At 48.0% G+C, this 22,860-nt stretch overlaps 1 protein-coding gene across 1 annotated transcript in view; it reads left to right on the top strand.

The window, feature by feature from the left end:
* Positions 1-1,871: 1,871 nt before the first annotated feature.
* Positions 1,872-22,860, top strand: part of LOC139262399 (epithelial cell adhesion molecule-like) — a 31,891-nt gene continuing 10,902 nt past the window's right edge. Inside the window, exons 1-5 of the mRNA XM_070877595.1 lie at positions 1,872-1,947; positions 2,606-2,776; positions 5,697-5,937; positions 11,923-11,994; positions 20,272-20,335. Of these exons, the coding sequence (XP_070733696.1) occupies positions 1,872-1,947; positions 2,606-2,776; positions 5,697-5,937; positions 11,923-11,994; positions 20,272-20,335 (624 nt within the window). The remainder of the gene's footprint in view (positions 1,948-2,605; positions 2,777-5,696; positions 5,938-11,922; positions 11,995-20,271; positions 20,336-22,860) is intronic.

Raw genomic sequence — 22,860 nt, 5'->3', positions numbered from 1 at the left:
TCGCATTGGCCTGCATTGAACTATCAGTCCCCCTCACTGGCTGTTCCTGCACAATTATATTCAGTACCGAGTGTACTCCTCGGGTTTACTTCCCTTGTGTGTATTCTGCGCTTGAAGGGACGTAAATTCCAAACTAACCTGCAGAAACACTATTTCAGTGAGCGAGTGGTCAACCGATGGAGCAGGCTCCTGAGGGAGACGCTGGGAGCAGCTTGGATTCATCCAAATGCAAATTCGATAGATTTCTTTAGAGAAAATATCATTTTGGGCCACGGTATGTGAGTGATTTGAGACATGACGTGTGGTGAGTGTCCGAGCTCGGGAGGAACAGGTAACTTTGGGCCTGTGGTTCCGAAAGTTCTCCCCCACTGGGGGTTTTCTTCACCTCTTGCCTGGGTCAGTTGTAGACTCACTGTGATTGGTCAACAACTCCATTATCGTTGTATCATGGGGCGACCAGAATGGTAGAAGGCGAACAGGATGGGTCTTCGTTAGTCCAACAGTTTGTCCAGCAGCGCCTCTTGCCGACAACCACAAGCCATGTTTCTCTTCCCCACCCCCACCAACCAGAGGAGGCCACAAGAGGGGCCAGGCGGGTGCTTGCTATCACCCCACCCGAGCTCGGTCCCTACCCCCAACTCTTCGGGATGTCACCTCCTCCCAACTCAGCACTCCCTGGGACACAACAGCTACGATGTGAAACTCCGGTCAACAGAGGGAGTTGAGCCCCTCTCCACTCTGTAGCGCCGCACATTGTTGTACACAATGCTGCTCCTATTCATTCAACTTCCAAAAAAAGATCTGAGATCTGTGACCAACTCCATTACTTGAGAAAACTACACCCAAAATCCAACCACCAACATCAACTTAACGGCATGCATTGGGTCACTTGCAACAATGCGACTTGTTCATCCAGCAATTCCTCTTCGTTTGTTCTGCACCTTTTCGTGCCCTCAAATCTTCCTGCGTTGTCTTGTAACTCCTGATGGGTGAGTGACTTGCAGCAGTGCCAATTGATATGCACGGCCCAGGGTGAACTAAGAGCATAACATAAGAAATACGAGCAGGAGTTGGCCATTCGGCCCCTCGAGCCTGCTCCGCCATTCAATAAGATCATGGCCGATCTTCACCCTCAACTCCACTTTCCCGCACTATCCTCATATCCCTTGATTCCCTTAATATTCAAAAATCTATCGATCTCAGTCTTGAATATACTCAAACACTGAGCTTCCACAGCCCTCTGGGGTAGAAAATTCTAAAGAACCACCTTAGTGAAGAAATTTCTTCTCATCTCAGTCCTAAAAGGCAGACCCCTTAATTCTGAGACTGTGACCCCTGGTTCTAGACTTCCCAGCCAGGGGGAAACATCCTCCCTGCATCCACCCTGTCAAGCCCTGTAAGAATTTTGTATGTTTCAATGAGATCACCTCTCATTCTTCCAAACTCTAGAGATTATAAACCTAGTCTACTCAATCTCTCCTCACAGGACAATCCCCCCCCCATCCCAGGAATCAGTCTGGTGAACCTTCGCTGCACTCCCTCTATGGCAAGTATATCCTTCATTAGGTAAGGAGACCCATGCTGTACACAATACTCCAGGTGTGGTCTCACCAGGGTTCTGGGCTAGTGCTTGGCGACGGGTCTTAAAAAAATTATTCGTGCCTCGCAGGTATAACAACAAACGGGGCTGTTAAATATAAACCATCTGGAATGCAGGTTTTGCCTGACTGATTTAACCTCGCTCCCTGCTGAAGCTGAAGGTGATCTGGCCACCAGCTCGTCAGACCAGCACTCCGCGGGGAGGGGGAGGGGAATGGGGGACGGACTCCAGTGTTAGATTCTGCGGCAGTGCCAATACAAGAGGCACAGACATGGGGAAGTGCAGCTGCCTGGTGGTGGTGGTGGTGATGATGACGGATTATATTTGCCCGGTTTCGACTATACCAGGTAAGCCTATGAAATGAACTGCTTGGGCACAAAACCCAGGCTGACGCTCCAGGGGCATTACCGAGGGAGTGCTGCACTGTCGGAGGTGCCGCCTTTCGGATGAGGCGGTAAACCGAGGCCCCGTCTGTAAAAGATCCCGCAGCATTATTTCTTAGAAGCGCAGAGGAGTTCTCCCCGGTGTCCTAGGCCAATATTTATCCCTCAACCAACATCACTAAAGTAGATGATCTTGTCATTTATCTCATTGCTGTTTGTGGGAGCTTGCTGTGCGCAAATTGGCTGCCGCGTTTCCTACATTACAGCAGTGACTACACTTCAAAAATGTACCGTGCTGGGTGTAAAGCGCTTTGGGATGTCCTGAGGTCGTGAAAGGCGCTATATAAATGCAAGTTCTCTCCTTTATTCACCGGAGGCGGCGCTGGATGGTACCTTAGTGGTACGGATGAAATTTGACTACGCCAGTAACGTGAAGCTGGGTACGCATCGCTACACTCCCAAAGTACTTCATCGGTTGTAAAGTGCTTGGAGACGTCGGGCGGTCGTGAAAGGCGCTATATAACTGCAACTCCTTTCTTTTAAAACTGACGTAAAAACAAACTTGCGACAAAAAAAAAAGTTACAGATAAGTTGCTGCCTCTCTTTCTCCTCACTTCCCCAGATGATGAATGCCCCGATGCCTACCCAGCCCGAGAGAACTGCGAGTTCGATGAAGTGTGTGAGGACGCCAACTGCAAGTATAACCAGTTCGTGACCTGCCACCTCAACCGGTGTGGGACCTGCGAGGCTGTTTTCCGTGGATACGACAACCTGACAGTCAGCTGCAACCAGTGTGAGTCTCTCTCAGCTCCGGGTCTCACTCCGCATTTGCAACATTTATTCATACCTCTGTGTAGCTCCAGCTTCTACTCTCTACAACAAAAAATCCTTCTAACTTTTGTTTTCGCTCTAACTTTATATAGTTACTTTGAATGCTACATGTGCAGAGATCCAAAACTGGATGGGGCAGGTTGGGGGGTGGAGAAGAGGACAGGGCAAAGTGGAACAGGGTCTGGGATGGGAGCTGGAATGGTGACACAGCAGGGTATGGCAGGAGTGGGGTAGTGAACTCCTAAATGAGAATTCATCGAACAATAGGCACCCCAACAAATCAATACGTTAATCGGGCAGTGGTGACAAATTAATTCGGAGTTAAGTCCCAGAGAATTAATAAGTTGTTGGAACAGAGGGAACTGTGACATGTCCTTACCGCATTACTGACACACACTCTACAAGGTGGCTCTAATACAGAAACCTGTCATCATGTGACTGCCACCTGACACTTATTATTTACATCAGTAGTTGTAGTACATTGGAAGTCCACTAGGTGGAGCTCTATTACAGGAACATCAAAGAATTAATAATTAATGGGGCGGGGTATGCATGTACTCTGCTAGATATATATATATATTAAATATGACCTCCAATCCCGTGACCTCTACCCCCTAGAAGGACAAGGGCAGCAGGTACATGGGAAAACCACCACCTCCACGTTCCCCTCCAAGTCACACACCATCCTGACTTGGAAATATTTTGACCGTTCCTTCATAGTCACTGGGTCAAAATCCTGGAACTCCCTCCCTAACAGCACTGTGGGAGCACTTTCGCCACACGGACTGCAGCGGTTCAAGGCGGCAGCTCACCACCACCTTCTCAAGGGGCAATTAGGGATGGGCAATAAATGCCGGCCTTGTCAGCAACGCCCAGATCCCGTGAATGAATAATAAAAAATATATATAATTCATAGTTTGTATGATATGTGCAGTATAGCATATATATATAAGAAATAGGAACAGGAGTAGGCCATACGGCCCCTCGAGCCTGCTCCGCCATTCAATAAGATCATGGCTAATCTGATTATGGACTCAGCTCCACTTCCCTGCCTGCTCTCCATAACCCCTTATCGTTTAAGAAACTGTCTATTTCTGTCTTAAATATATTCAATGTCCCAGCTTCCACAGCTCTCTGAGGTAGCGAATTCCACAGATTTACAACCCTCTGAGAGAAGAAATTTCTCCTCATCTCTGTTTTAAATGGGCGGCCCCTTATTTTAAGATCATGCCCTCTAGTTCTAGTCTCCCCCATCACTGGAAACATCCTCTCTGCATCCACCTTGTCAAGCCCCCTCATAATTTTATACGTTTCAATAAGATCACCTCTCATTCTTCTGAATTCCAATGAGTAGAGGCCCAACCTACTCAACCTTTCCTCATAAGTCAACCCCCTCATCCCTGGAATCAACCTAGTGAACCTTCTCTGAACTGCCTCCAAAGCAAGTATATCCTTTCGTAAATATGGAAACCAAAACTGCACGCAGTATTCCAGGTGTGGCCTCACCAATACCCTGTATAACTGTAGTAAGACTTCCCTGCTTTTATACTCCATCCCCTTTGCAATAAAGGCCAAGATACCATTGGCCTTCCTGATCACTTGCTGTACCTGCTTACTATCCTTCTGTGTTTCATGCACAAGTACCCCCAGGTCCCGCTGTACTGCGGCACTTTGCAATCTTTCTCCATTTAAATAATAACTTGCTCTTTGATTTTTTTCTGCCAAAGTGCATGACCTCACACTTTCCAACATTATACTCCATCTTTGTATCGTCAGCAAACTTGGCTACGTTACACTCAGTCCCTTCTTCCAAGTTGTTAGTATAGATTGTAAATAGTTGGGATCCCAGCACTGATCCCTGCGGCACCCCACTAGTTACTGGTTGCCAACCTGAAAATGAACCATTTATCCCGAATCTCTGTTCTCTGTTAGTTAGCCAATCCTCTATCTATACTAATATATTACCCCTAACCCTGTGAACTTTTATCTTATGCAGTAACCTTTTATGTGGCACCTTGTCAAATGCCTTCTGGAAGTCCAAATACACCACATCCACTGGTTCCCCTTTATCCACCCTGTTCGCTACATCCTCAAAGAACTCCAGCAAATTTGTCAAACATGACTTCCCCTTCATAAATCCATGCTGACTCTGCCTGACCGTATTTTGCTTTTCCAAATGTCCTGTTACTGCTTCTTTAATAATGGACTCCAACATTTTCCCAACCACAGATGTTAGGCTAATTGGTCTATAGTTTCCTGCTTTTTGTCTGTCTCCTTTTTTTAAATAGGAGCGTTACATTTGCAGTTTTCCAATCTGCTGGGACCTCCCCAGAATCCAGGGAATAGTGCATATAGTATCTATAGAATAATTTGCAGTGCATATAAGGGAATAAGGGGTTATGGGGAGCGGGCGGGGAAGTGGAGCTGAGTCCATGATCGGATCAGCCATGATCGTATTAAATGGTGGCGCAGGATCGAGGGGCCGAATGGCCTACTCCTGCTCCTACTTCTTATGTTCTGATATAATATATACAATATAGGTTGTAGTGGATATAATATAGGCCATATAATCTAGCACGTATATTATATATCTTATAATTTGTAGCATATATAATAGTTTGTACACTAAATTAAACTACATATAAAATGTGCACTATAAAGTATATGATATATAATATGTTATACTCTAAATGATTACTAAATATCATATATGGCAGCATATCATATAGTGCATATATGTACAGTATAATTTATCGTGTAATATATTATATAATTTGTAGTGTATATAATATGCAGTATAATTGAAAGCGTTTGTTATGTATAGCATAATTCACTGAGTATAAATTCACGTTCAATGCACTGCTTCTTTTGACTGTTCTCAGTGACACCGAAATGCCGGCTCTTGCACCTGGAACTGCTTCACAAGAGCCGGACGGCCAGCAGCCAGCCTGGGGGCGGGAGGGTGGATGACCTGTACGATCCAGAGTGTGAGAACAACGGCACCTTCAAGGCCAAGCAGTGCGACGATGACTCCAACCTCTGCTGGTGTGTGGATAGCGCGGGGGTGCGTGTCACCGACAAGACTGGGGACGATCCCAAGTGCGACCAGCTCGTCCGGGTCCAGTGAGTTTTACTGTGCGACCTTCGGGCCAAGTTGACCTTTCTCTCCAGAGAGCTGGCTGATGCCCCCCCGACCCCCACCTGCACCTGTCCCTGACTTAGCTGAGCCCGGCACAAGAACCAAGATCCAACCAATGGCCTTGGTCCGAGTGGTGCTGAGGGGGAAAATCAAATTTGGTGTTCCTCCACTTCCAGGTAGACATCTCATCATCATCATAGGCAGTCCCTCGGAATCGAGGAAGACTTGCTTCCACTCTTAAAATGAGTCCTTAGGTGGCTGAATAGTTCAATACGAGAACCACAGTCCCTGTTACAGGTGGGACAGATAGTCGTTGAGGGAAGGGGTGGGTGGGACAGATTTGCCGCACGCTCTTTCCGCTGCCTGCGCTTGATTTCTGCATGCTCTCGGCGATGAGACTCGAGGTGCTCAGCGCCCTCCCGGATGCACTTCCTCCACTTCGGGCGGTCTTTGACCAGGGACTCCCAGGTGTCAGTGGGGATGTTGCACTTTATCAGGGAGGCTTTGAGGGTGTCCTTGTAACGTTTCCTCTGCCCATCTTTGGCTCATTTATATAAGAACATAAGAATATAAGAATTAGGAACAGGAGTAGGCCATCTAGCCCCTCAAGCCTGCTCCACCACTCAACAAGATCATGGCTGATCTGGTCGTGGACTCAGCTCCACTTACCAGTCCGCTCCCCATAACCCTTAATTCCCTTATTGGTTAAAAATCTATCTATCTGTGATTTGAATACATTCAATGAGCTAGCCTCAAATGCTTCCTTGGGCAGAGAATTCCACAGATTCACAACCCTCTGGGAGAAGAAATTCCTTCTCAACTCGGTTTTAAATTGGCTCCCCCGTTTTTAAGGCTGTGCCCCCTAGTTCTAGTCTCTCCGACCAGTGGAAACAACCTCTCCGCCTCTATTTGGCTATCCCTTTCATTATTTTAAATGTTTCTATAAGATCACCCCTCATCCTTCTGAACTCCAACGAGTAAAGACCCAGTCTACTCAATCTATCATCATAAGGTAACCCCCTCATCTCCGGAATCAGACTAGTGAATCATCTCTGTACCCCCTCCAAAGCTAGTATATCCTTCCTTAAGTAAGGTGACCAAAACTGCACGCAGTGCTCCAGGTGCGGCCTCACAAATACCCTGTACAGTTGCAGAAGGACCTCCCTGCTTTTGTACTCCATCCCTCTCGCAATGAAGGCCAACATTCCATTCGACTTCCTGATTACCTGCTGCACCTGCAAACTAACTTTTTGGGATTCATGCACAAGGACCCCCAGGTCCCTCTGCACCACAGCATGTTGTAATTTCTCCCCATTCAAATAATATTCCCTTTTACTGTTTTTTTTTTCCAAGGTGGATGATCTTGTGGTGTATGTAGCACACAAATCACTGACTCTACACGGCCTGGTGTTAGTCTAACTGCTGTGACCTTTGTCCTTTATTGAACAGCCTCAGAGTGACTCTCGGATGTGGTGGTCAGCCTTTTATACTGCCTCTTGCAGTTACTTCCAGGTTTCCCACCACAGCGCCCTCTATGGTGTACCATTGTGCTTATTTTACATTTAAGGTACCAGGACGATACACACATCAATACATAACAGACCTCACATTTTCCGACATTGTATTCCATCTGCCAAACCTTAGCCCATTCGCTTAACCTATCTAAATCTCTTTGCAGCCTCTCTGTGTCCTCTACACAACCCGCTTTCCCACTTTGTGTCATCTGCAAATTTTGTTACACTACACTCTGTCCCCTCTTCCAGGTCATCTATGTATGTTGTAAACAGATGTGGTCCCAGCACCGATCCCTGTGGCACACCACTAACCACTGATTTCCAACCCGAAAAGGACCCATTTATCCCGACTCTCTGCTTTCTGTTAGCCAGCCAATTCTCGATCCATGCTAATACATTTCCTCTGACTCCGCGTACCTCTATCTTCTGCAGTAACCTTATCGAATGCCTTTTGAAAATCTAAATACACCACATCCATCGGTACACCTCTATCCACCATGCTCGTTATATCCTCAAAGAATTCCAGTAAATTAGTTAAACATGATTTCCCCTTCATGAATCCATGTTGCGTCTGCTTGATTGCACTATTCCTATCTAGATGTCCCGCTATTTCTTCCTTAATGATAGTTTCAAGCATTTTCCCCACTACAGATGTTAAACTAACCGGCCTATAGTTACCTGCCTTTTGTCTGCCCCCTTTTTTAAACAGAGATGTTACATTAGCTGCTTTCCAATCCGCTGGTACCTCCCCAGAGTCCAGAGAATTTTGGTAGATTATAACGAATGCATCTGCTATAACTCCCGCCATCTCTTTTAATACCCTGGGATGCATTTCATCAGGACCAGGGGACTTGTCTACCTTGAGTCCCATTAGCCTGTCCAGCACTACCCCCCTAGTGATAGTGATTATCTCAAGGTCCTCCCTTCCCACATTCCCGTGACCAGCGATGTTTGGCATGGTTTTTGTGTCTTCCACTGTGAAGACCGAAGCAAAATAATTGTTTAAGGTCTCAGCCATTTCCACATTTCCCATTATTAAATCCCCCTTCTCATCTTCTAAGGGACCAACATTTACTTTAGTCACTCTTTTCCGTTTTATATATCTGTAAAAGCTTTTACTATCTGTTTTTATGTTTTGCGCAAGTTTACTTTCATAATCTATCTTTCCTTTCTTTATTGTTTTCTTAGTCATTCTTTGCTGTCGTTTAAAATTTTCCCAATCTTCTAGTTTCCCACTAACCTTGGCCACCTTATACGCATTGGTTTTTAATTTGATACTCTCCTTTATTTCCTTGGTTATCCACGGCTAGTTATCCCTTCTCTTACCGCCCTTCTTTTTCACTGGAATATATTTTTGTTGAACGCTATGAAAGAGCTCCTTAAAAGTCCTCCACTGTTCCTCAATTGTGCCACCATTTAGTCTGTGTTTCCAGTCTACTTTAGCCAACTCTGCCCTCATCCCACTGTAGTTCCCTTTGTTTAAGCATAGTACGCTCGTTTGAGACACTACTTCCTCACCCTCAATCTGTATTACAAATTCAACCATACTGTGATCACTCATTCCGAGAGGATCTTTTACAAGGAGATCGTTTATTATTCCTGTCTCATTACACAGGACCAGATCTAAGATAGCTTGCTCCCTTGTAGGTTCTGTAACATACTGTTCTAAGAAACAATCCCGTATGCATTCTATGAATTCCTCCTCAAGGCTACCCCGTGCGATTTGATTTGACCAATCGATATGCAGGTTAAAATCCCCCATGATTACTGCCGTTCCTTTTTCACATGCCTCCATTATTCCCTTGATTATTGTCCGCCCCACCGTGAAGTTATTATTTGGGGGCCTATAAACTACGCCCACCAGTGACTTTTTCCCCTTACTATCTCTAATCTCCATCCACAGTGATTCAACATTTTGTTCATTAGAGCCAATATCGTCTCTCACAACTGCCCTGATATCATCCTTTATTAACAGAGCTACCCCACCTCCTTTCCCTTCTTGTCTATCTTTCCGAATTGTCAGATACCCCTGTATGTTTAATTCCCAGTCTTGGCCACCCTACAACCACGTTTCTGTAATGGCCACCAAATCATACCCATTTGTCATGATTTGTGCCGTCAACTCATTTACTTTATTTCGAATGCTGCCACTTTATTTCGAATGCTGCTTTGGGAGTCTCGTGTTGGGCATGCGGACAATGTGGCCTGCCCAGCGAAACTGGTCGAGTGTAGTCAGTGCTTCGATGCTGAGGATGTTGGCCTGGTCGATGATACTGATGTTGGTGCGTCTGTCCTCCCAGAGGATGTGCTGTATCTGGACACAGCAGCTGGGCGCTGACAGGCGCTGCCTTGCTTTCTTTGTGGTGTATGTTAAATCTTAGAATGGTACAGCACAGAAGGAGGCCATTCGGCCCATCGTGCCTGTGCGGGCTCTTTGAACGAGCGATCCAATTAGTTCCACTCCCCCGCTCTTTCCCCGTAGCCCTGCTAATCTCTCCTTTTCAAGTAGTTATACAATTCCCCTTTTTGAAAATTACTATTGAATCTGCTCCCACCGCCCTTTCAAGCCGTGTGTTCCCGATCCCAACGGGGCTGGGACGAGTCATATATGTGTAGCTGAGGGAAGAGGGTTAGAGCCAATAAATTTCGGATTCGGCAAGCTGAACTCGGGCCGGTAGTGGGATCTGCCAGATGTTGGAGTGTGGCGGATACGTTTCCTGTTCCAAGAGACTTGACTCTAAACGCGGGAAGCCCTCAACTTGAGGTGTGAGGAATGGGATCATCCTCTGCACTAAATGCCGTTTTCCTTTCGGCAGGTTGAGAGCTGTCAGGTATTTGGTCGTCCCCCTCCCCCCACCCCACCGCTCCCCCCCTCCCCCGAGCTACTCCAGGGTCTGCATACCAGCCTTCACCAAGTCAGTTTGTTTGCGATGATCTCCACAAAATCCATGCGGTCTCATCCTTCAGAGCAACCCAAACCCACCGGTGATGACGGAGCTTATTACCCCCAGGCCCGGCTCCTCCTGCTCCCTCCCAGCTGCACATTCCCTCTCACTGGTTGGCTCAGAGTGGGTTTGTAGTGTCTGTGTTTATCTTGTGTCCAAAACATGCCTATTCTTTGAAGATTTCAATTTGTTTCACCGAGCACCGTACACAGGACCCTCCTCTCTCTCTGCCCCGAGACTGGTTGCTTAACCGATAAGGGATTAAGGGGTTATGGGGAGCGGGCGGGGAAGGGCCTGAGCCCAAGATCGAATCAGCCATGATCTTATTGAATGGCGGAGCAGGCTCGAGGGGCCGAATGGCCTACTCCTGCTCCTATTTCTTATGTTCTTAAGGGTTGTTAGAATTTCATAATGGCCTCCCTCACTCAAAAGAAAAACGACAGGCTGTGAAATCCATAACTGATTCATCATTAAGTCTGTATTTATTTCAAATTGTGCATTAGTCTCCCTCTCAAATTCTCTTAATAATGGAAACTATATTCCAACAGTGACTACACTTCAAAAATTACTTCATTGGCTGTAAAGCGCTTTGGCACGTCCTAAGCTTGTGAAAGGCGCTATATAAATGCAAGTCTAGCTAACAATAAGGACAAACTTTCCAATCTGTGTAATGATAGGATAATGTTAGTGGCTGGGACAATACAACTGCCATTATTAAACTCTTCATATTATTTTTATTCATTCACGAGATGTGGGCGTCGCTGGCAAGGACAGCATTTATTGTCCATCCCCAATTGCCCTTGAGAAGGTGGTGGTGAGCTGCCTTCTTGAACCGCTGCAGTTCGTGTGGTGAAGGTACTCCCATAATGCTAAAGGGATCAAGGGGTATAGAGAGAAGGCAGGAATGGGGTACTGAAGTTGCATGATCAGCCATGATCTTATTGAATGGTGGTGCAGGCTCGAAGGGCCGAATGGCCTACTCCTGCACCTATTTTCTATGTTTCTATGTTTCTATGTTAGGGAGGGAGTCCCAGGATTTTGACCCAGCGACGATGAAGGAACGGCGATATATTTCCAAGTCAGGATGGTGTGTGACTGGGAGGGGAACGTGGAGGTGGTGGTGTTCCCATGCGGCTGCTGCCCTTGTCCTTCTCGGTGGTGGAGGTCGCGGGTTTGGGAGGTGCTGCCGAAGAAGCCTTGGCGAGTTGCTGCAGTGCATCTTGTAGATGGTGCACACTGCAGCCAGGGGGCGCCGGTGGTGGAGGGAGCGATGTCTGAAAGGTATGATTCTGAGAGTATGACTATGTCAAGTTGTTGCTTGACTATACAGTGGGGCTGGCTTAAAGGGACAGCCACTGGAGCAATGCCAGTCAGAACAGCTTCATTCTCATCACAAATCTTGCTCCAGCCATTTGCCTAGTATTGTTGATGAGGGGGTAGAGTTTGTAATAAGAAACCAATCACGGGAAGGTTAAATAACTAAACCTGATTCTCTGCTTTTCCCCCATAGTCTCATTCAGATCGATTTCAGCTTCAAAGTCGAGTTTGTCTTTCTGAAGATGAAGGATGAGGCGCTGAGACGGTGAGTTGGCCTGTGATCTGACCCCAGGGACGCGCAGTAACAAGCTGCTCACACCCGAAACATCCCAAATTCATAGCCTGTGTCGACAACTGATTTCTGCTGGGCTGCTGACAGGGGGCGCTCCAATTGGCCTCAGCACCGCTCGGCTGGGGGTGAGGGGGGGTGCGGTTTATATTAATCGCGGGGTCCTGCAGCTTATAAAAACATAAGAAATAGCCCCTCGAGCCTGCTCCGCCATTTAATACAATCATGGCTGATCCGATCATGGACTCAGCTCCACTTCCCTGCCCGCTCTCCATAATCCCTTATCCCCTTATCGTTTAAGAAACTGTTTATTTCTGTCTTAAATTTATTCACTGTTCCAGCTTCCACAGCTCTCTGAGGCAGCGAATTCCACAGATTTACAACCCTCTGAGAGAAGAAATTTCTCCTCATCTCAGTTTTAAATATGCGGCCCCTTATTCTAAGATCGTGCCCTCTAGTTCTAGTCTCTCCCATCAGTGGAAACATCCTCTCTGCATCCACCTTGTCAAGCCACCTCATAATCTTATACGTTTCGATAAGATCACCTCTCATTCTTCTGAATTCCAATGAGTAGAGGCCCAACCTACTCAACCTTTCCTCATAAGTCAACCCCCTCATCTCCGGAATCAACCTAGTGAACCTAGTATCGCTGCCCAGTGATGGAAGATGCCTCCCAGAGTTGAATATCCTGCCATTGCACATTGTCTAGACTCATACATGAGTATTGGTCACGTGGACAAAGCAGTGGAGGGAGGAAGGGGAAGGGGGAGGGCGGCCATGACACGCTACCCTAACGTGAGCTGTACATTCAGGAGAGAGTTGGACAGGAAGGCCCTCTGAGAGTGTAACAGGCAGCTAGTGTCCCCTTCAGGCAGAATACAAGATAAACCTTTCTGCCTCCTTCCACGCACACTGAACAGGAGGAGGCCATTCAGCCCCTTGGGCCTGTTCCACCATTCAATTAGATCATGGCTGATCTGTACCTCAACCCATTTATCCACCTTTTCTCCATATCCCTTGACACCCTTACCCAACAAAAATCATTTTATTTTCCCAACGAAACGAAAAAGTTGTTCAATCAATTTTTAAAAATTCATTGATGGGATGTGGGCGTCACTGACAAAGCCAGCAATTATTGCCCATCCCTATCTGTCCTTGAGAAGGTGGTGGTGAGCCACCTTCTTGACAACTGATTGAGATGCTCGGCTATTTCAAAGGGCAGTTGAGAGTCAACCACATAGAGGCCAGACCAGTCATCAAGATCCACGGCGCGGCCCTGGACACCGTGGACCACTTCCCATATCTCGGGAGCCTCCTATCAACAAGAGCAGGCACCGCGACGAGATCCAACACCGCCTCCAGTGCGCCAGTGCAGCCTTCGGCCGCCTGAGGAAAAGAGTGTTTGAAGACCAGGCCCTCAAATCTGCCACCAAGCTCATGGTCTACAGGGCTGTAGTAATACCCGCCCTCCTGTATGGCTCACAGACATGGACCATGTACAGTACACACCTCAAGTTGATAGAGAAATATCACCAACGATGTCTCCGTAAGATCCTACAAATCCCCTGGGAGGACAGGCGCACCAACATTAGCGTCCTTGACCAGGCCAATATCCCCAGCACTGAAGCACTGACCACACTCCGCTGGGCAGGCCACATAGTGCGCATGCCAGACACGAGACTCCCAAATCAATGAACTCCTTCATGGCAAACAAGCCAAAGGTGGGCAGCAAAAATGTTACAAGGACACCCTCAAAGCCTCCCTGACAAAATGCAACATCCCCACTGACACCTGGGAGTCCCTGGCCAAAGACCGCCCTAAGTGGAGGAAGTGCATCCGGGAAGGCGTGGAGCACCTCGAGTTTCATCGCCGAGAGCATGCAGAAACCAAGCACAGGCAGCGGAAGGAGCGTGCGGCAAACCAGTCCCACCCTCCCCTTCCCTCAACCACCTGTGACAGGGTCAGTGGCTCTCGTATTGGACTGTTCAGCCACCTAAGAACTCACTTCAGGAATGGAAGCAAGTCTTCCTCAATTCCAAGGGACTGCCTATGATGATGATGATGAGACCGGGTAAGGGTGACAAGCTTCTTTCCCTAAAGGACATTAGTGAACCAGATGGGTTTTTACGACAATCCAGTGGTTTCAAGGTCACTAATAGTGATAGTATATTTTTATTCCAGATTTATTTAATTGAATGTAAACCCCCCAGCTGCCGTGTTGGGATTTGACTTCACGTCTCCGGATCATCCGGATCATTAGTCCAGGCCTCGGGATTACTAGTCCAGTTACATAACCACTGTGCCATCATTCCCGTTCCTAATGTGATTCAGGAATATATGCTGTCCATTCCCTCCAGGAACTGGATTTAAATCCAGCCCAGATCTGCTCTATCTGATGGCTGCTGTGAAGATCGTCGTGGACTCAGTGTTGGGTCAGCCTTAACTGAGTCCCTGGTGTCTGTGGGCCCCATAAGGGGAATGCACAATAAATGGGAGGATACTGAGCGGTGTGGAGGAACAGAGGGACCTTGGAGTATATGTCCACAGACGGGCCACATTGTCCGCATGCCTGACACGAGACTCCCGAAGCAAGCGCTCTACTCGGAGCTCCAACACAGCAAGCGAGCCCCAGGTGGGCAGAGGAAACGCTTCAAGGTCACCCTCAAAGCTTCCTTGAAAAAATGTAACATTCCCACCGGCACCTGGGAATCCCTGGCCGAAGACCTCCCAAAGTGGAGGAAAAGCATCCGGGAAGTCGCTGAACACCTTGAGTCTCTTCGCTGAGAGCAAGCTGAAGCCAAGCGCAGACAGCGGAAGGAGCGTGCAGCAACCCAGGCTCCCCCTCACCCGTTCCTTCAACCACCGTTTGCCCCACCTGCGACAGAGATTGCAGGTCCCGCATTGGACTCTTCAGTCACCAGAGAACTCAGTACTAGTGTGGAAGCAAGTCACCCTCCACTCCGAGGGACTGCCTATGATGATGATGTCCACAGATCCTTAAAGGTAGCAGGACAGGTCGATAAAGTAGTTAAAAAGGCATACAGAATGCTCTCCTTTATTAGCAGAGGCAGGGAAGTTATGCTTGAACTGTATAAAACGCTAGTTAGGCCACAGCTTGAGTACTGCGTGCAGTTCTGGTCACCACATTACAGGAAAGATGTGATTGCGCTAGAGATGGCACTAGAGGAGATTTACGAGGATGTTGCCAGGACTGGAAAATTTTAGCGACGAGGAAAGATTGGATAGGCTGGGGCTGTTTTCTTTGGACCAGAGGAGGCTGAGGGGAGATTTAATTGAGGTGTATAAAATTATGAGGGGCCTAGATAGAGTAGATAGAAAGAACCTGTTTCCCTTAGCAGAGGGGCCAGTAACCAGGGGCATAGATTTAAAGTAATTGGTAGAAGGATTAGAGGGGAGATGAGGAAAAAGAATTCCACCCAGAGGGTGGTGGGGGTCTGGAACTCACTGCCTGAAAGGGTGGGAGAGGCAGAAACCCTCATCACATTTAAAAAGTACCTGGATGTGCACTTGAAGAGCTGTGACCTACAAGGCTATGGACCTAGAGCTGGAAAGTGGGATTAGGCTGGATGGCTCTTTGGTCGATCAAATGTACAGGGTATTGGTGAGGCCACACCTGGAGTACTGCATACAGTTTTGGTCTCCGTATTTAAGGAAGTATATTCATGCATTGAAAGCTGTTCAGAGAAGGTTCACTAGGTTGATTCCGGAGATGACTTATGAGGATAGGTTGAGTAGGTTGGGCCTATACACATTGGAGTTCAGAAGAATGAGAGGTGATCTTATTGAAACATATAAGATAATGAGGGGGCTCGACAAGGTGGATGCAGAGAGGATATTTCCACTCATAGGGGAAACTAAAACTAGGGGATATAGTCTCATTTAAAACTGAGATGAGGAGGAATTTCTTCTCTGAGGGTTGTAAATCTTTGGAATTCTCTACCCCAGAGAGCTGTGGAGGATGGGTCATTGAATATATTTAAGGCGGAGATGGACAGATTTTTGAGCGATAAGGGAATAAAGGGTTATGGGGAGCAGGCAGGGAAGTGGAGCTGAGCCCATGATCAGATCAACCATGATCTTATTGAATGGCGGAGCAGGCTCGAGGGGTCAGGTGGCCTACTCCTGCTCCTATTTCTTATGTTCTTATGGACACAATGGGCCGAATGGCTTCTCTCTGTGCTGTAATTTTCTATGATTCTATGAACCTCAGCTGGCCGTCTCACTCAGAGAAGTCGTTGGCTGGCTGGAAGTACGTGACCCAGACACCAATACTATCATTTCCTCTGTGTACTATCGTTGGTGTGTTGATTAACACGTTTAGGTAAAATTCCCATCTACACTATTCCTTTTAAATACATTAACACCCGATGTTAAAATAGCACAATTATATAACACCCATGGGTTAACCAAGGGCTTAAAAACAAGTCATAAAAACCCCTGAGTGTGTGTAAAATGAGAGCGTGCTCTCTTTCCCAGCAGTAAGTTCCCTCAGCTTTGATGAGTACACAAATTCATTAACTTTGTTTTTTTCTGATTTAAAAAAATTTGTGAGGAAATGTTATTTTCTTTAATTCCATCTTTTTTGATATAGAATTGCACAGAAACCGCCATTTGGCCCAACGGGTCTGTGCCGGTGTTTATGCTCCACACAATTCCTGACTCCATCATGTGTTTATCCAGCTTCCCCTTAAATACATCAACCACTCCCTGTGGCAGCGAGTTCCACATTCTCACCACTCTCTGGGTAAAGAAGTTTCTCCTGAATTCCCCGTTGGATTTATTTGTGACTGTCTTATATTGAGGGCCCCCAGGTCTGGTCTGCCTCACAAGTGGAAACATCTCCTCTACGTCCAACCTATCAAACTCTTTCATAACCTCAATGACCTCTGTTTGGTCACCCCTCAGTTTTCTCATTACTCTTCAGCCCCAGCCCGTCCAATCTTTCCTGATGGGTAAAACCTCTCAGTTTTGGGATCATCCTTGTAAATCTTTTTTGCATCTTCTCCAGTGCCTCTATATCCTTTTTATAATATGGTGACCAGAACTGTGCACAGTGCTCCAAGTGTGTGGTCTAACCAACATTCGATAGAAGTTTAACCGAACTTCCCCAACTTTCAATTCTATCCATCTAGAAATGTTTTATGGCCTTGTTAACTTGTATTGCTGCTTTTTAATGATCTGTGTATCTGTACCCTCCACATCCCTCAGCTCCTCTTCCCCATTTAGACTCTTATTATCCAAGGTGTCTGTGACCTCCTTAATCTTCCACCTCATACTTATCTATTGAAATTCATTTGCTATTGACACGCCCATTCTGCATGTTTATTAATGTCTTTCTGTATCTTGTGGAGAATTTGTTGAGGTGACTTTTCCCTGATTTCACTCCCTTGCCCCCCCCATTCCCAGTCAAACTATTTTATTCCACCAGGGTTCATGTACGTAGACCCAATTAAAACGGGAGCCTCACCGATGTAGGTAAGCAAACCAGGCCCATGGTCTGCAGTGTGCAGGCGATGGGATCCTCATCGTCTTCACAGATCAACGTGGCGGGGTACGATGACGTAATGCTCCTCCAATCAGACGCCTCTGTTTTTGGGCAGCACAGCAAGCGTGACCCGGCCCAGACTGACAGGATGTTGGGTATATCTCGGTTGGATGTAGGGTCCTACAAGAAGTGAGTTCGGACGGGGTCAACCCAGTTTCTTGTGGGTGCCTAATGACGGGGGCTGAAGCTTTCATCTCCTGCAGACTGGCCTCCGGGACAGCTGGTGTGAGAACCGGAGGGGTCAACACCATGAAGTCACTTTGTCATGGCTGTTCGTTTGTGTTCCTCCGACTCTGGCCCATCCCCCACTTCCTGACCTAACGAATTCAATCACAAATGATGGATTCTGGGAGTTTGCAAACAGCTGAGGTTAGACGAAGGGGGCTGAAATTGCCCCTCCTGATAAGGCCTCTGGCCGTCACAAAGTGACGGCCACGGGACGGCGCGGAACGGCCGCCGACTCTCAGAGGAGGGGGCCGCCATTTTAGAAATTGCTCTTCCTCAGGAGCGGAGCGGTGTCCGGGACGTTTTCCTGCCGCAGGGTGCGCGCGCCGACCCCTTACCGTCTGGAGGGGACCCCCTCGCGAAATTGCCCCACAAGAGAGGCCCATCCGCTGGCCGCTGGCCGCTGCCCCCGACAGCTTTTGCTGCCGATGCACTCTGTGTGAAATGGCGGTACGGTCGCCCTTAAAGGGGAGGACGCAATGCCGCGGCCGCCATGTTATTTTGTTTCTGTCAGCCGACTGCCAGGTCGGGCCCGGCAATTATGCCCCCGGGTTCGGCCGGGCCGCCAACAGGCAGCCTGGCACCCCCTCTTGGTGGCCCAGTGGACCGAACTAAAACGAATGCAGAGTTCGCAGCGGCCCGTCCCTTTAACTGAAGGGGGGAGGCGTTGTGACGCGCCAGCGCGCTGATGTATCAGCGCGGCGCTGATGACTGACAGCGGCGGAGATTCCGTCCCGCCCCCACTCCCGCCCCGCTCGTGACGCCCACTGCGCTCCGCTCCGACCTCCGACCCCCATGGTGATCCACGACCGTCCGGTTGGGAAAAAAATCCCGAAGAGCTGAACTTGGCAACCAGAACTCTCCAAAAAGGGTAGGTGCGTTCTGCTTCCAGCGGAGGGCAATTTCTACCCCGACTGTTCTCTCGTTACTTGCTTGTCCCTTCTCTCGTTCCTCGAAAAGTGGGAAGGCTGAAGCCATTGTCTTCGGTCCCCACCACAATCTCCATTCTCTAGCCACCAACCCTCTCCCTGGTACTCTCTGAGTCTGAACCACACTCTTCGCTACCTTGGAGTCGTTTTTGACCCTGAGCTGAACTGAACTTCCAACTACATATCCGTGCCATCACCAAGACTGCCTATTTCCACCTCCAGAACATCGCCCAATAACACTCCCGCCTCAGATCATCTGCTGCTGAAACCCTCATCCATCCAGGCCTTTGTTCCCCGTAGACCTGACTAATCCAATGCATTCCTGGTCGGCCTCCCATCTTCCACCCTCCGTAAACTTGAGGTCATCTAAAACTCTGCTGCCAAATCCTGTTCACCCATCACCCCCCTGTGCTCGCTGACCTACATTGGCTCCCGGTTAAGCAACGCCTCGATTTTAAAATTCTCATCCTTGTTTTCAAATTCCTCCATGGCCTCGCCCCTCCCTATCTCTGTAATCTCCTCCAACCCCACAACCTCCTGAGCTGCCTGCGCTCCTCCAATTCTGGCCTCTTGAGCATCCCTGATTTTAATCGCTCCAACATTGGTGGCCGTGCCTTCAGCTGCCAAGACCCTACGCTCTGGAACTCCCTCCCTAAACCTCTCCACTTCTCTACTTCTCTCTCCTCCTTTAAGATGCTCCTTAAAACCTACCTCTTTGACCAAGCTTTTGGTCATAGAAACATAGAAATTTACAGCGCAGAAGGAGGTCATTTCGACCCATCGTGTCCACGCCGGCCGACAAAGAGCCGCACGGCCCTCGGTCAACAGCCCTGAAGGTTACATATAAACCTATGAACAATGACGGAAAGGCAAAGAGCACCCGGCCCAACGTCCGTCTCACACAACCGCGGCACCCCTTGCATCGCAACATTCTGCACTCCACCCCAACCGGAGCCATGCCATCTCTTGGGAGAGGCAAAAAAACAGATAAAAATCCAGGCCAATTAGGAAAAAAATCTGGGAAAATTCCTCTCCGACCCATCCAGGCGATTGAAACTAGTCCAGGAGATCACCCTGGCCGTATTCGATTCCCTGAAGTACTTACCATCGTGTCTGCGCCAGCCAGCAAGAGGTTATCCATTCTAATCCCACTTACCAACTCTAGGTCAGTAACCCTGCAGGATATGGCACTTCAAGTGCCCATCCAGGCACCTTTTAAATGTGGTGAGGGTTTCTGCATCCACCACCCTTCCAGGGCAGTGAGTTCCAGACCCCCACAACCCCCACAATATCTGTCGCAATATCTCCGTATGTGACTCGGTGTCAAACTGTGAAGCTCCTTGGGACATTTTACTACATTAAAGGCGCTATATAAATGCAAGTTGATGTTGAACAAGGGAGTTACATTCTCCAGTCCCACAGCTCAACTTGCAAATGGAAGGAGGATTATTTGATTTCCCAAAACTGCTTTAAACTAACCGTTGAAGAATTGAAAACGGAAGTGAGGAAAGTGAATTGTTTCTTGTGTTTCAGGAAGGTGGCTATTAAGCTGGTTAAAGAATACACTCTAAAGGCAACTCAGATCCTCGAGATCACGGCAAGTACCTGAACCCCAACTTGGAGATCCCGTGGCACTATTCGAGGATGCGTGGGGAGTTCTCCCGGAGCCCTGACCAACACTTATCCTTCAGCAATATGACACAAACAGATTATCTGATCATTTATCGCGCTGGTGTTTGTGGGAGCTTGCTGTGCGCAAATTGGCTGCCGTGTTTCCCACTTTACAACAGTGACCACACTTCGGAAGTCCTTAATTGGCTGTAAAGTGTGATGTCATGAAAGGTGTTATCATAGAATCATAGAAAATTATGGCACAGAAGGAGGCCATTCGTCCCATTGTGTCCGCGCCGGTCGAAAAAGAGCTATCCTGCCTAATCCCACTTTCCAGCTCTAGGTCCGTAGCCCTGGAGGTTACGGCACTTCAAGTGCACATCCAAGTACCTTTTAAATGCGGTGAGGGTTTCTGCCTCTACCTCCCTTTCAGGCAGTGAGTTCCAGATCCCCACCGCCCTCTGGTGAATAAATGTTTCCTCATCTCCCCTCTAATCCTTCTATCAACTATTTTAAATCTATTGACCCCTCTGCTAAGGGAAATAGGTCCTTTCGATCCATTCTAGGCCCTAATCTAGGTTATATAAATGCAAGTTCTTTCCTTATGGTTGAGAGTAATGTCTTTAAGCGAGGGCAGATACCCCTTCCGAGAATTGATCGACTCAGTACCTCGTGTGAGCTGAGCTGATCAGTGCCGGGCTGATCAGCAGGAGGGAGGGAAGATTGGAAGAGTCATGTCTGGGCGATCTCAGGTGAATCTGGGCAGTCAGTTAGAAGATGCATTGACAGCGCTGTTGGAGCAACTTATATTCAGGCTTTCCTGAGTGCAGTCATTTAAAAAACAGAACTACTCCCTGTGGTAGCGAGTTCCACATTCTTACCACTCTTTGGGTAAAGAATTTTCTCCTGAATTTTTAAAAATGTTGTTTTTATTCATTCACGGGATGTGGGAGTCGTTGGTAAGACCGGCAATTATTGCCCAATCCTTCGTGAAGGTGGTGGACAGCCATCCTCTGGAACCGCTGCAGTCCGTGTGGTGAAGATGCTCCCACAGTGCTGTTAGGTCGAAGCCAAGGGGTACGTCCAGTTTTATTATCCTTAGCCTTTTTTGTAGTGGTTTGATACAATGGAGTGGCTTGCTGGGCCATTTCAGAGGGCAGTTAGAAGTCAACCAATTGCTGTGGATCTGGGGTCACACAACGTTACAGGGACACCCTCAAAGCCTCCCTGATAAAGTGCAACATCCCCACTGACACCTGGGAGTCCCTGGTCAAAGACCGCCCTGAGTGGAGGAAGTGCATCCGGGAGGGCGCTGAGCACCTCGAGTCTCGTCGCCGAGAGCATGCAGAAAACAAGCGCAGGCAGCGGAAAGAACGTGCGGCAAATCTGTCCCACCCACCCCTTCCCTCAACGACTATCTGTCCCACCGGAAGGAGCGTGTACTGACTCAAGAGTCTGGTTACTGTAAACTCACTCAGGTGCAACCTGATCCATCTTTATTCCAGCCCAAGTGACAAAGACACCCAGCTTATATACAGGTGACCAAGCACACATGCCACATGCGTACAGCCCGATGTCCTCCGACCGCGGCGCCCTCTGGTGTCATAGAAACATAGAAAATAGGTGCAGGAGTAGGCCATTCGGCCCTTCTAGCCTGCACTGCCATTCAATGAGTTCATGGCTGAACATGCAACTTCAGTACCCCATTCCTGCTTTCTCACCATACCCCTTGATTCCCCTAGTAGTAAGGACTTCATCTAACTCCTTTTTGAATATATTTAGTGAATTGGCCTCAACAACTTTCTGTGGTAGAGAATTCCACAGGTTCATCACTCTCTGGGTGAAGAAATTCCTCCTCATCTCGGTCCTAAATGGCTTACCCCTTATCCTTAGACTGTGTCCCCTGGTTCTGGACTTCCCCAACATTGGGAACATTCTTCCTGCATCTAACCTGTCCAAACCCGTCACAATTTTAAACGTTTCTATGAGGTCCCCTCTCATTCTTCTGAACTCCAGTGAATACAAGCCCAGTTGATCCAGTCTTTCTTGATAGGTCAGTCCCGCCATCACGGGAATCAGTCTGGTGAACCTTCGCTGCACTCCCTCAATAGCAAGAATGTCCTTCCTCAGGTTAGGAGACCAAAACTGTACACAATACTCCAGGTATCTGGTGACCCCCAAGCATTAATACATAACAGTGCAGCAAACCAGACTCCCCATCCACTCTTTCCTTCAACCACTCTCTGTCCCACCTGTGACAGAGCCACCTGAGAACTCACTTTTACAGTGGAAGCAAGTCTTCCTCGATTTCGGGGGACTGCCTATGATGACGATGGTGGAGTCACATGCAGGCCCAGAATGGGTAAGGACGGCAGATTTCCTTCCTTAAAGGACATGAGTGAACCCGATGGGTTTTTAATCGACAATCCGATAGTTTCATAGTCACCATCGCTGATACCAGGGGCTGGATTTTTGTGTTGATCGCGCCTCTGTCAGCGGCCCAGAGGGGCG

The sequence above is a fragment of the Pristiophorus japonicus genome, chromosome 4 (genome assembly GCF_044704955.1).
Source record: "Pristiophorus japonicus isolate sPriJap1 chromosome 4, sPriJap1.hap1, whole genome shotgun sequence".
Lineage (NCBI taxonomy): Eukaryota > Metazoa > Chordata > Chondrichthyes > Pristiophoridae > Pristiophorus > Pristiophorus japonicus.
The sequence above is the reverse complement of the archived record's forward strand: the minus strand, read 5'-3'. Positions and strand labels throughout refer to the sequence as shown.